Source organism: Peromyscus leucopus, chromosome 4 (assembly GCF_004664715.2).
Source record: "Peromyscus leucopus breed LL Stock chromosome 4, UCI_PerLeu_2.1, whole genome shotgun sequence".
NCBI classification, from domain to species: Eukaryota; Metazoa; Chordata; class Mammalia; order Rodentia; family Cricetidae; genus Peromyscus; species Peromyscus leucopus.
This window is the reverse complement of record NC_051066.1, coordinates 11,306,131-11,320,168: the sequence shown is the minus strand read 5'-3', so window position 1 is coordinate 11,320,168 and position 14,038 is coordinate 11,306,131. Positions and strand designations below refer to the sequence as shown.

The 14,038-nt window shown below is 55.7% G+C and overlaps 1 protein-coding gene across 2 annotated transcripts in view; it reads left to right on the top strand.

Moving 5' to 3' along the window:
- Nucleotides 1-896: 896 nt before the first annotated feature.
- Olfm1 (olfactomedin 1) overlaps nt 897-14,038 on the top strand; it is a 40,181-nt gene continuing 27,039 nt past the window's right edge. For both annotated transcript variants that reach the window (XM_028883361.2, XM_028883363.1), the window contains exon 1: nt 897-1,273. In XM_028883361.2, coding sequence (XP_028739194.1) covers nt 1,208-1,273 — 66 coding nt within the window. In that variant the 5' untranslated portion in view covers nt 897-1,207. The remainder of the gene's footprint in view (nt 1,274-14,038) is intronic.

The window sequence follows — 14,038 nt, the reverse complement described above, 5'->3', positions numbered from 1 at the left end:
CTCCAAAGCCTTCAGCTGCCTGAGCTTCTCAGCAAACAGAGGTCCTCGGGGACTCCTCCCCCAAAGTGTGCAATTTAAATGGAAGACAAGCCTGGCCACAAGACAAGCTCCCCACAGTCTACAGCTTTGGGTACAAGAATATGCTTAAAGGGCATTTCCACCCTAGCTGGGGACTCTAGGGCCAAGAGAAGGGACAAGGACAGGTAGAAGCCCCAGCCATGGACCCTCTTGGGTGCTCCTTTCCTGACCTATGGCTCTAACAAGGTATCTAGGGGAAAGAAAGAGTGACGAGGACAGACCCCCACCACATGTATGTGGGTGCCACACACACCAACGTAAGATCATGCCCCCACCTGGGCATGGAACACAGCACCTCCCTCTTTCTTCTCACACTTCAGCCCCTACCTGACCACCTGCAGGGTCAAGGAAAGGCCTCTCCCAGTCTTGGGTGACCACCTGACTCCTCACTGTTTCTGGAAATATCCTTGCCCACCCTGCTCCTTAAGGGTCGCCTAGGAGGGTCCTATGCAGCTTATGGGCCCGGCATCTGAGGATGCCACTCCACCCATCCCCGACACCTCCCCTCACCACCCTCTCACCACTCAGTGGTCCCTGACTCAGTCTCCAGCACGGGTCTCCAGAGCCCCCCTTGGCTAAAGGCCGCCGGGATGGAGTTGTCTGGCCCAGTTCAATTTCCCCCGCCTTTTTGATGTCACATCCTGTCCCAGCCTGCCTCCCCGCCGGTCGCCGCCCTCCCTCCTCCCTTCCCCGAGCAAGCTAGGCGCGCCGGTCCCTCGGCGCCGCCCCCGCCCGCGCCCCTCACCGAGCAAACTTTTGGCATCGCTGCAGCCCGGGCGCGCCGCCGAGCTCCGCAGGGCGCGCCTCTCCGCCGAGCCCGGGCGCGCGGGGACCCGCCTGGCGCGCGGGGAGAAGCAGGCGCAGCCCCGCCCCGCCGGCCCAGCCCTGCCCGAGAGGCAGTCGCTCCGGAACCGGGACCATAAATATGCAGAGCCGAAGCTCAGCGCAGCACAGCCCGCGCGCCGCCCGCCCCGGCTGCTGAGCAGGCGCCGCCGGAGCCCGAGCCGCGGCCGGAGCCCCAGCCCCAGCCCCAGCCCCAGCCCCAGCCAGGAGCGCGTCCACGTCCCCGCAGCTGCCAGCCGCCAGCACCCAGGCCCCGCACGCCAGGACGTCGGAGTGGCCGCGAGACATGCAACCGGCCCGGAAGCTCCTCAGCCTCCTGGTCCTCCTGGTGATGGGCACCGAACTCACCCAAGTACGTGTGACCAACGCCATTTTCCTCTGCCAGGGCCACCGAGAGCCGGGCAAAGTCGGGGAGCTGTCCCCGGGGCTGGGGCTGAGGAGGGGACCCGAGTGCCATCCGGCCGGGGCTTGAGGGAGGGATGCGGGCTGATCTAGACCGGTTTCCGCAGCGCTGGCTCTGCGGGGCACAGCAACCCCTCTCTCAAGACCACCTCCCCACTCCTGCTGAGAAGTTCAGAGGGCAAACTAGGGTCTTCATATCCTGGGTTTGTCATCTGGTAGGGAACACAGAGGTGACAGCCAAGCCCCCAGGCATTCTTGCCAGCGGAGGTACTTAACTCCTGCCTCCCAACACACCCCCCTCGGTGGCCCGACTGTCCCTTTGGGAACAACGCTACCCTCTGCACGGTGGGCATGGTGCCACCAAGCCCTGGAAGGGCAGCTGCAAGGCGCTGGGGTGCATTGTTGGCTGGTGGTGGAGGATTTCGGGGCTGTGACCACACGCGGCTAGAAGCATGAGTGATGTGCTGTGTGCATGTGGGACGGCTGGAGATGCCCAGCGCTCATCTGTCCAGAACAATGTACCAACCGAAGTGTGTGTCTGGGAGGGTATTCTCCATTTTAAAATTGCAGCTTGGGAAGCTGTGTGCTCTCAGCTAGGAGGCTGTTTTGCTACTAGGGTGCTCGTGCTCACGGGAAAGAGCCTGCCAGCTTTTGGGCTGCTCAGGAGTGACATTAAAATGCCCTTTGTGTGATGCCACTGTGCCTTGGTCTGAGTTGAGCCCCCCACCCTTGGCAGTCGGAAGTCCAGGATGTGGGTGACAGCCCACCTTTTGGTCCCAATCCCAGCTGCCTGGACAATCTATCCATCTCTCAGAATGAGAGGAAACAAAGGAGAGAGGAGAGAGCGGGAGGAAGACTCTGGAACAGACTTCCCTTGTTCACCTGGAAGCCCTTGCTGGCTTGGTTGGCTCTGTCCAGGTCACACAAATCCCCTGACAGTGGGATTTGTTGCCCCATTCACCCTCTGTGCCTTTTGCTTGGAGCTTCCTGGACAGACAGTTACCCCTAGAGAGGGTCTTTGTGGAACTCTGGGAAAGGAGCTTCTTTGGCCCCTCTGGGGAAAGCCTGGAAGAGGGTGCTGGCTGGGCATGGTACATGGATGGATGAATGAACACACACACCCCACATACACACACATAACACACACACACACACACACACACACACACACACAAATCCATGTGACAAAAAGAGCCACACAGATCTTTCTTGTCAGTGGGCTAACCTTACAAAGGACAATCCTTTACTGACATATCTTGGCATAGAGATGGCTGGTCCTGGGTAGTCTTGAAAGTGACTGTCCCCATAGACCCTCCAGCCTTAAAGGCTTTTTTTTTTTTCCTTTCTGGGCACCCTGGGCCTCCACTGCCTGACTACAAGCTCTTCCTCCCTAAATCCTCTTCCTGTCTTTTCAAATATCCGCTGTTACAGGGAGAAACTTTTAGTTCAACTTCAGATAGAAGCTTTGTCTCTATGGTGGTGTCTGTTCCTCTGTGCTAACAGAGCCTGCTCTCCAGCAAGGGGCCTCAGCAGACCCTGTACACACTCAACACTGGCATCTCTGGGCCCAGAAGAAGCTCCCTCCCGGAGGGCTGCCTTCAGGACCCTGGTCAGCTCCCGCAGCCCCAAGCCTTCACAGTGCTTGAAAGACAGTGAAATGATTTGCTTACCTAGAGGGTTCTCTCTCAGGGGCTGAGTTCCGCTGAGGACAGGCAGCTGCACCCCCTCCTCACTTCTCCTGCCCTCCTTGGGCTGGCCTCTGAAGTCTCCTTTGTAGAATCACGCCTGAGAAACCTGTTATCCCCGAAAGTGATGGGATTTCAGCCCCAAGTCTCATGAGCCAAGCGCTCTCAAACCGCCCAACCATGCTGAGTCTAGGAAGGCTCAGGTGCCTCTCCCCAGGTCCGGAGCCCCACTGGGATGGAGACAGGTGGTTCTTGTAGTCAGTGGTGACAACCTGAGATGTGAGTCCAGGCTTCACTGAGTCAGTTGGTCCCTTAGGATATCCATGCCTAGAAATCTGCTTTCTCAATTCTACTGTGACGAGAGACACTACTCAAACACCTTTGGGCCTCAGAAAGCATTCATATTCCACCACCACCACCCATGACAGGGAAAGGGCTCCTCACAGCCGCACTTGCTTTCAGCTCTTCTAAACAGTGAGGACCCAAGATCCCAGGGTGGTGAGTATGGACTGGTACAGGTGGGCATGGGAGCCAGTCAGAGATGGATGGGCCATCCCAGCCCATAATGAGGGCTGCCTTCAGGATCTAGGCAGGCAGGTGGGGCATAGAGCACGTGCTGGGCCATCTGTTCTCCCAGCAGCTGGCTCAGAATGATCCACTCAATCAAATGCCAAGTACTGATTGACAGCTTGCTCCATGCAAAGCTGTGGCCCTCATGAACTTTGTCCTCAGACAGAAAGCGCTTTGGTGTGGCTTTGTTCTGTGGCTTTCAATAAAAGGCTGACATCCGTGCTCTTTGAGGGCAGTGTCAGTGACATCATCCTGAGCCTCCCGGTGGGGGCATTGGGTTGTTTATTTCATTCCTGGGTTGGAGGCATGACTGGGGCTCCCTGTCCCAGGCCCATGCACAGCCACCCCAAGCCTCTGCTTACAAAGAAGTGTGGTCTGTGGGAGTCGAATAAGAAAGGCTGGGAAGCTCTGCAGCAATGACCTTGAACCCGGGGTTTTGTTCTTACTCTAGTCACACTAAGCACTGACCAGGTGACCTTGAGTCAGGTCTCTACCTCTCTGAGTCTGACTTTCCATCTTTTTAGAACAAGGACGATTAAATGGGATGATTTCATGGATTTCTCTGTCCCACAAACTACCCTGTCCAATCCTTGCATCGTCTCCACTCAGTAGCCCTCTTCTGTAACAAGCCTTTCTTGGCCATCAGCTGGTTGGATTTAACCCCTTCAGATATGGCCTCATGGTCACACACCAATCCAAGTCCTCATCAGCGTCACCTGGGCAATACACTTTGTTGGAAGATGTGGGGCTCCACCATGTCATTTAACACAAGTGCTGTCTGTGCCAAGTGTTCTAGCGGGGAACAGAAGAAACTGGGGAGAAGGGTGACACCCCAGCTGGGTACTAGAGTCGTTTCTGAGTGACCCATAGCAGGAAGATAGGGAGGAGGATGCAGGAAGGAAGGGGGCTGGAGAGGCTTCTGTTGACCAAAGGCTCAGAAACCTTCCCTCCTGTACCCCATGCTCCGCAACTGTGCTGGGGGGGTGCGTCTCGTCAGCCATCACGCCCAGCCCAGCGTGGCTTCCCTAGCAGTGTCACTGACAGACACCCTAGTGAGGCCAAAGCTGTCCGTGCTTATAGAACTTCCCCTCATGCCAGCTATTGCTGGGAGTGTTGTTCCTTTTCTGTCTTTCCTGAGTGGCTACTGCGCACTTGGTCCTGGATTCTGATGGACGGTGCATCGCCGTAGGTGCTTGCAGCTATAACAAGCCTTGGCCCGCACCGGGCACCTGGCTACACCTAGGCAGTTCTGGGGATGGGACAGGGAGAGACAGAGCAGGTGATGTCAACTTCCCCTTTCAGAATCCCAGTAAGCCTGAGTCAGGGGGTGTCATGGACACCCTGTGCATCTGCACAGCCCCACCCCTCACTCCAGCCCCTCATCTGCCTTGGTCACACAGCATATGTGACATGGAGGAACAGGGGGCCAGGCAGGACTGGGCTCTTTTCCTGCAGCTGTCATTTTAGAACACACAGAACTCACTCACTGGGCACCGCCTCAGGGGCTGGTGACACTTCTCACCACAGTTGGAGGCCCTTGAGGCACAGCACTCTGATACCTGGGCCTACTTTGCTGATCCGGAAGCAGAGTACTTTAAATCCCTCACCCTCATAGCGATTTGCTTCTCATTCCCACCTCAGCTTTCTCCAATCAAGAGCTGGTGGTTGTCTGCCTTGGGTAGTATTTATTGCTAAAGTTATCAGGCCCTGTAATCAGTATTAACATCACCGTGTAAGGCAATACAAAACTAATTACCAGCTACACTGAATTAGATGCGGGGGTGGGGGTGGGGGGAGCTGTGAGCCTGAGCTGGGCTGGTGGGGAGAAGAGGCAGCTTCCGGCCTTGAGAGAGGGTGTGGATGCTGTTTCTGTGCGAGTTGGCAGGGACCAGCAGCCTTTGGCTAGTCCCACGTCCAGATGACCAAGGTCAACACTGTAGTCCAATGGAGGGTGGGAGATGGAAAGTAAAACCTCCCCCTCCCTGCCTTCACTCTTTTTCTGATTGTCACACACAGAGAGGCTCTCTAGAGGCTCAGGGTGCTGGAGGCCAGCCAGCCGTCCCTGACACCCTCCTGTCTGTAGGGGGACTAGCTTTTCCTATCATAATGTCCCTATGGCCTGGGGTTGCCCTCATTCTCCAAATGAGAACACTGAGGCTGGGGGGGGGGGAGCAATCTTCGTGGGGGCCCCGGATGCAGCTCTAGCTCTGTCTGACACCTGAAATTCAGGTGCCTGCTAAAACCGAAAAATAAACAGCTCTGTGTCATGAAGCACCTGAAAGAGGAGGTGCCTGGTGTGTCCCCAGGTCACACCAACCTCTAGTACAGAGCTGTGGGTGGCTAGCTAGCTGTGGGACAAGATGCTGACCTAGACACTTGACATTCAAAGAGAAGCAGGGAAGGCAAGAAGGAGCAATCATAGGGTCTGAAACCCATGATAGGGGTTTCTTTTCTCCCACTAAGGCTCAGGCTTCACGGGGTCCCCTCACCTGTAAAGACCCAGAGGCATCTGATAATGCATACTGAGGCTCAGTCTCAAAGCAATGCCAGGGTTTGCATGGGACTCCAGCACCTCCTTGGTATTCCAGCATTTGCTCAGTGACTTGAGATCCCAGAAGTCACAAGTGGAACCTAGCCATGTGGAATGGATGTCATCTACTTCCGAGTCTCTAGATCACCCTATCTCTGTGTGTGTGGCTCCATCACTTGCAAGATCTGCGCAGTTTGCATAGTGCAGGGATGACCTAGGCCTCCTCAAAGGGACCAGTGCTGTCTGCGTGTGACCTGCCTTGTTTGAGGCTCCTCACCAATACCTTTTTAGCCTAGATCATCAGCTACTCTCTGCACCCAGGTTAAAGCGAATGACAACCTCTCAGGTGACAGCCAGAAAGAGTGGCTTCTTTACAGACATGAACATGGCTACTTCTTGCTCCACAGAGCTGTTGGTTTCTTCTGATCCCAGCTCTGACCAGGATGCTCCTTGGGTACAGTTCGGTGACATTTAAAACCTGACACCCCAAAATACAGCACAGTTGGTGGAGTGTTTGCCCAGCATGCCCTTCTGAGTTCTGTCCTCAGTGCCACATAAAACTGGGCTTGCTGGAGAATGCCCATCACCCCAGAAGTAGGGCCTGGAGGAGCCAAAGCTCGGCGTCAGCTGCATAGAGAGTGTGAGTCAGTCTAGGATCCCCAGGACCCATCTCAAAATAAAATCTGAAGCCAGGTGTGGTGGCTAATGCCTATAGTCCCAGCATTCAGGAGGCTGAGGCAGAAGGATTGCCTTGAGTTTGAGGCTAGCCTGGGCTACATAGTAAGACCCTTTCTCTAAACAAAACAAAGTATTTAATAACAGAGTAAACTAGAGAGAGAGAGAGAGAGAGAGAGAGAGAGAGAGAGAGAGAGAGAGAGAGAATAGAGACTGAAGAGTCCCAGGGAGAGATGGGAGAATGTTGACTCTTCAGCATCTCTGATTGGTTGACCAGTAGTGACCTTACTTCCCTAAATCAATTCTATCCAATCCAGTGTCTGAGTAGATGCACATCTCACCATCTCACCGAAGAGGAATTGTGCTCCTGCTCAGAGCTGCCCCCACTATACAGAATGGCTCTCCCATAGGCTCTGAGAAGGGACTTTCTGCTGGCTGCCAGTGAGGCTCAGTGTCTGGGGGGCCAAAGAGAGAACACAGGTGCATTCCTCAGTGCATCGCAGGGTGCTTGTTACATTTAGAAACCATAGCAGAACTCCAAGAAACGGGGCGAGGCTTTTCCAGTAATTGTCCCTACACCCTGCCACCTACCGAATACATGGCTGCCCCTGCTCTGTTACCTAGGACTGCTTGGCCTCTGAGTCCAGTCTCCTGATTCAGCTGTGTGTATGGAAGTCAGGAAGAGGGCCTGACTACTGTCCTGTGCCTATCAGTGTCACTGGGGACTCTCAGGCAGGAGTTTTTCCAAAGATAACAGAACCTTTGTTAGCAGCAACTGAGAATCTTCATAGCTCAGCTAACTCTGTAGCGAGAGGCCCCCATGCAGGGTTTAGGGAAAGTCCAGCTTGGAGAGTAAGTGTCTTCAAGAGCAGGGGACTGGTCTACAGAATCTGACAGCATTAGAGTCCACAGGCTGAGCAGGTATGACATCCTTGGTGTTCCTCCACTCCCAGCTGGACACCCCCAGTCAACGTGATGTCTCCAATCACGCATAGTTTAATTCACATCTAGGTCAGGGGCTGCTGCCAGAGAAGTCAGCCTGTCCTCGGCTATGGAGACTTCTCTCTCCTGGGAAGGAGGAAACGGAGTGTTGATAGCTCCCGGAAACTGCAGGTTAGCCCTGAGGGGAATGTGCCCACTGAGAGGCGCCACTCCCAGGGTCTGGCCCCAGTTCTGTTGGACAGCTGAGGGCACTTGGGCTGAGGCTTCCCACAGACATTAAAGAAGCTAGAAAAGGAGAGCGGCACCGCTGCGGCCCGAGGGGGCAGCATGGCAGCCAGCTCTCTGGATGAACAGGAAGCAGGTGCAGACACAGTGAGCCAGAAACACAGAAGATCTGGCCTCAGTGGGGGTCACTGTCTTAGGGACAGCTGGAGCTCATGGAGTCTTCTGCTAGGAAGGTGTGACACTTGGTCACTGGGAGACTTGAATGGTTGGAACCAGAGTAGAAGAGAGGCGGGAGGGGAATGTCAGAGGACCTCAGGTCCCTGGATTAGCTCTCTTGCTAGCTCTGAGAACAAACCCCAAACACAGTGGATCCTGGTGGCTGCAGTGTATTTCCCTCCCATGGCTGGGCTGGCCCTGGCAGCTCTGCCTTCTCACCAGGGCCACAGGGAAGGACAGCCCCTCTCGCCCTCACTCCCCAGGACACAGACAGAGAGCAAGGGCAGCAAGACATCCGTAGTCCTCAAAGCCGCTCAAGTGTGCCAAAAACGGCAGGTCATATGCCCGTGGCCTGTGGGTGGAAGTCCAGAGTACAAGGAGCCAGGCTGAGGTGGGGGTGGAGAACATAACTTCACCCATCTGTGCTCCTGGAGGACCCATATGGGCTTATGTGAGAGATATAAGGCCGGGCTGCCCGTGGGGCATTTTGTGACTGCTGGAAGAATGTCCTGGGCTGAAAGCAATTATTTTCCTATTCCTTGAATGGTTCTGTCTGTCTCAGAGAAAGAGAAAAAGGACAGGGAAGGGGGAAAGAACTCCTCTGTTTGTCTCTCTGCCACTGTCTGTCTCCCTGTCCCTCTTTCTGCTTTCTACCCATCTCTGTCTCTGTCTCTGTCTTCCTTTCTCTGTGTCTATATCCCTGTCCATTTGTCTGTCTCTGTATTCTCTGTGTTTCTTGATGTCTGCCTCAATCTCTCTATCTCGGTCCCTCTGTTTCAATCTCTCCTTGTCTCTGTTGCTCTTCTTTCTCTTTCCTCCCTCTCTCCTACCCCTTTCCCTCTTCCTCCCTTTCTAGTTTTCCTCCCCTCTTCTCTCCCCCGCGCTCTCAAACTATTTGAAAATAGGCCACATGGACATTGTCATAGTCAATGTGTCATCCAGGCTTTGTCCTATGGAACTGTCCTTTGATAGGGAGCATCAAGAAATGAACTGGAGACCTGCTCCCCTCCAGCGGTCACTGCTGGCCCCGATGCAGGAGCAGGTTCCTGCACTGTGACCTCAGTTCTCTGCTGCTGAGGTGGTGCTGGTGCCCTGTGCATTCCTGGCCCTCATACCCTGTCATTACCGGACAATTCCTTAGCATCCCTCCCCCCCTACCTACCATGTGCTAGTCCCTGGCAGGAGGGCTGTGTCTGGGCAAGTGTTCTGACCCAGCTTGTAGACTCAGCTCTCACTTTCAGAGCTGAGGAACTCAGGCCACGGAGGGAGGCCAGTATTCTTCTTTCATGGTTGTTGATATGTTTGCCAAGGCTGGCCAGGGGAGGGCATGAGGATAAAGACCTGACGGTGTCACCATGGGTGACAGAAACACGGGTCTTCTGAGATCTTACCAGCTTCAGGAGCAAGAGCTGCAGAGAGCTCCGACTGATTTCCAGAGATCATCAGGATTTAGAGTTGTATAGGTTGCACACTCCCAGCACTCAAGAGATTGTTGCCAAGACATCCAAGGGACAAGAACACTACCATGTTTGGGGTGCTTTGCCCTGAGAATGCGCTGTCTCACCACACTTCCTGGGCCATACCTGGTCATCTTCCAAAGCCAAGCAGCTCACACACACAGGGAGTGGGGGTAGCATGCCCCTGTGGGCTTCTCTGAAGACCCAGTGACATCCTGTATGGCAGATCCCCAGGACTGTCTGCGTACAGCACCTGCTCTGTCAGTGTGATGATTATTCAGTGACAAATGTGGGCGAGCCCTTGCTTCAGGGGAAATCGTGTAACACTGGGGTTTGAGTTTCTCCTTAGGAACACTGGCTGTTGGCTGGCACCATGGATGCTTTAATGTAAATGCCTATGTTCTTCCCCAATCCAAGGATCACTTCTGGAAATGCTGTGTAGCACACTAAATCAAAGGACACTTACTCCAGCTCTTCCCGAGGTCCCTCACAAATGCCTATGGGAGAGTCAGCCCTTCTGCCAAATCTGGAAAAAGACTCTCAGCAGGACTTTGCTTTGGACCTGGAAGGGTTGGGAGGGATTAGCTTGAACCTCTCAGCTCCTCAGATCAGCTCAGGTGAAGGTGGAGCAATTTGGTACAGGTGAGAGAGACTGAGATACAGATGAAGAGACTCCGGTGCAGGTGAGAGAGACTGAGGTACAAGTGGAGAGGCTCAGGTGCAGGTGAGAGGTTCAGGTGCAGGTGGAGAGGCTCAGGTGCAGGTGGAGAGGTTCAGGTGCAGATGAGAGAGGTGCAGGTGGAGAGGCTCATGTGCAGGTGAAGAGGCTCAGGTGCAGGTGAGAGGCTCAGGTGCAGGTGAGAGGCTCAGGTGCAGGTGAGAGGTTCAGGTGCAGGTGGAAAGGTTCAGGTGCAGGTGGAGAGGCTCATGTGCAGGTGGAGAGGCTCAGGTGCAGGTGAGAGGTTCAGGTACAGGTGGAGAGGCTCGGGTGCAGGTGGAGAGGCACAGGTGCAGGTGGAGAGACACAGGTGCAGGTGAGAGAGGCACAGGTGCAGGTGGAGAGACACAGGTGCAGGTGAGAGAGGCACAGGTGCAGGTGGAGAGGCTCGGGTGCAGGTGGAGAGGCACAGGTGCAGGTGAGAGAGGCACAGGTGCAGGTGGAGAGGCTCGGGTGCAGGTAGAGAGGCTCATGTGCAGGTGGAGAGGCTCAGGTGCAGGTGGAGAGGCTTGGATGCAGGTGGAGAGGCTCATGTGCAGGTGGAGAGGCTCGGGTGCAGGTGGAGAGGCTCGGGTGCAGGTGGAGAGGCTCATGTGCAGGTGGAGAGGCTCGGGTGCAGGTGGAGAGGCTCATGTGCAGGTGGAGAGGCACAGGTGCAGGTGGAGAGGCTCATGTGCAGGTGGAGAGGCTCGGATGCAGGTGGAGAGGCACAGGTGCAGGTGGAGAGGCTCATGTGCAGGTGGAGAGGCTCGGGTGCAGGTGGAGAGGCACAGGTGCAGGTGGAGAGGCACAGGTGCAGGTGGAGAGGCATGGGTGCAGGTGGAGAGGCACGGGTGCAGGTGGAGAGGCACAGATGCAGGTGGAGAGGCACGGGTGCAGGTGGAGAGGCACGGGTGCAGGTGGAGAGGCTCATGTGCAGGTGGAGAGGCTCGGATGCAGGTGGAGAGGCACAGGTGCAGGTGGAGAGGCTCATGTGCAGGTGGAGAGGCTCGGGTGCAGGTGGAGAGGCACAGGTGCAGGTGGAGAGGCACAGGTGCAGGTGGAGAGGCATGGGTGCAGGTGGAGAGGCACGGGTGCAGGTGGAGAGGCACAGATGCAGGTGGAGAGGCACGGGTGCAGGTGGAGAGGCACGGGTGCAGGTGGAGAGGCACAGGTGCAGGTGGAGAGGCACAGGTGCAGGTGGAGAGGCTCATGTGCAGGTGGAGAGGCACAGGTGCAGGTGAGAGAGGCACAGGTGCAGGTGGAGAGGCTCATGTGCAGGTGGAGAGGCTTGGATGCAGGTGGAGAGGCTCATGTGCAGGTGGAGAGGCTCATGTGCAGGTGGAGAGGCTCATGTGCAGGTGGAGAGCCTCAGGTGCAGGTGGAGAGGCACAGGTGCAGGTGGAGAGGCTCGGGTGCAGGTGGAGAGGCTCATGTGCAGGTGGAGAGGCACAGGTGCAGGTGGAGAGGCTCGGGTGCAGGTGGAGAGGCTCGGATGCAGGTGGAGAGGCTCATGTGCAGGTGGAGAGACTCGGGTGCAGGTGGAGAGGCACAGGTGCAGGTGGAGAGGCTCGGGTGCAGGTGGAGAGGCTCATGTGCAGGTGGAGAGGCACAGGTGCAGGTGGAGAGGCACGGGTGCAGGTGGAGAGGCTCGGGTGCAGGTGGAGAGGCTCATGTGCAGGTGGAGAGGCTCATGTGCAGGTGGAGAGGCACAGGTGCAGGTGGAGAGGCTCGGGTGCAGGTGGAGAGGCTCATGTGCAGGTGGAGAGGCTCATGTGCAGGTGGAGAGGCACAGGTGCAGGTGGAGAGGCTCAGGTGCAGGTGGAGAGGCTTGGATGCAGGTGGAGAGGCTCATGTGCAGGTGGAGAGACTCGGGTGCAGGTGGAGAGGCACAGGTGCAGGTGGAGAGGCTCGGGTGCAGGTGGAGAGGCTCGGGTGCAGGTGGAGAGGCTCATGTGCAGGTGGAGAGGCACAGGTGCAGGTGAGAGAGGCTCATGTGCAGGTGGAGAGGCTCATGTGCAGGTGGAGAGGCTTGGATGCAGGTGGAGAGGCTCATGTGCAGGTGGAGAGGCTCATGTGCAGGTGGAGAGGCTTGGATGCAGGTGGAGAGGCTCATGTGCAGGTGGAGAGGCTCATGTGCAGGTGGAGAGGCTCGGGTGCAGGTGGAGAGGCTCATGTGCAGGTGGGGAGGCTCGGGTGCAGGTGGAGAGGCTCGGGTGCAGGTGGAGAGGCTCATCTGCAGGTGGAGAGGCACAGGTGCAGGTGGAGAGGCACAGGTGCAGGTGGAGAGGCTCATGTGCAGGTGGAGAGGCACAGGTGCAGGTGAGAGAGGCTCATGTGCAGGTGGAGAGGCACAGGTGCAGGTGGAGAGGCTCGGGTGCAGGTGGAGAGGCTCATGTGCAGGTGGAGAGGCACAGGTGCAGGTGGAGAGGCTTGGATGCACGTGAGAGAGGATCAGATGTGGGTTGGAGCTGAAAGGCTAGTTCTGTATTCACTGTACACCTCTGTTGCAATCACACTCTCTATGGGGTGATCAGACGTGTGTTTCTCCAGTTCTCTGTCACTTTAGACAAGCACCAATGTGGGTAGGGTTAGCACTTCTTTCCACCTGGGTGAATGCTTGCCGTTCGATGTCAGCTTAGTTCCCAGGGACCTTGTTTAGTGGCCAGTTCTCTGGCAAGTTCTATGTGAGTTGCATCAACTACATTTAGTACTCCTTAGCTATGACTCCCCACATAGACTCACAAGGAATATGAGCTTGGGGTCAAATCTCCAAGTCATGGCACAATGACCTGACCTGGTGAGGGTAGGAGACACCCCCTGGCCGGTGGTACTGAAGGCTTCCTACTTATTTCTGGAAGTACTTGAACAGTCCCAGGCTTCATTGTTGCAAATGCCCTGGATTCCATTTCCTTTCAAAAGCCCAGCTAAGTTAAGCTCCTCCAATTCAGGGCAGCAATTGTGAACCCTGGAACATTACTCACCCAAAGCAGACTCGGGAGCTCTTCAAAACCATTATGGTTATATGTCTACAGTAGATTGCCCCACCCAGAAGGGATCTCCACTTCTGGGGAGCCACTTTCACTTCTCCATGACATCTGGCTGACAGCAGCCCCAGAGAAATGTCAGAGGGCTCAGGGGCATCACATCTTGCATGAAAGCCCAGCTCCACAGCCTGCCCAGCACAGGTTGCTGGCTGAGCCCACTTTGTCATTTGAAACGGTGACAATGACTGTCACCACAGCATGCCAGGCTTGTTCCTGCACTCATCTTTTATTCCTCACAGAGGAAAATTACTATTGTTAAGCCCATTTTGCAGGTGAGAGAGCTGAGCCACAGAAAGGCTCATTAGCTGGTTCACCATCTCATGGAAGTTCATAGCAAAGCTCAGCTTGACCCCAAGGTCTGTCTACATGGAGAGTGGTTACTTGAGGCCTTCCTCCACTTGGGGACATCTGCCTGTCAGACAGACAGCAAGAAAGGTTTAACGGTATTTAGCCATGTAGTGTGCCTAACAAAGCCAATTATGTCCTCCATGTTACATCTGGCGTGGAGCTTGGGGCCATGCTGCCCCTTGTATCTAGCACTAAGTAGGGCATTCAATAAAAGTCTGTGATTTTTGTGAACTGGACTGGCTGGATTTGTAGTTGTTGAGAAACGTTAAGCATCCCTTACCTTTGTATAGTGAGGAGCAAGTGCGTATGACTTGGGCAGACAC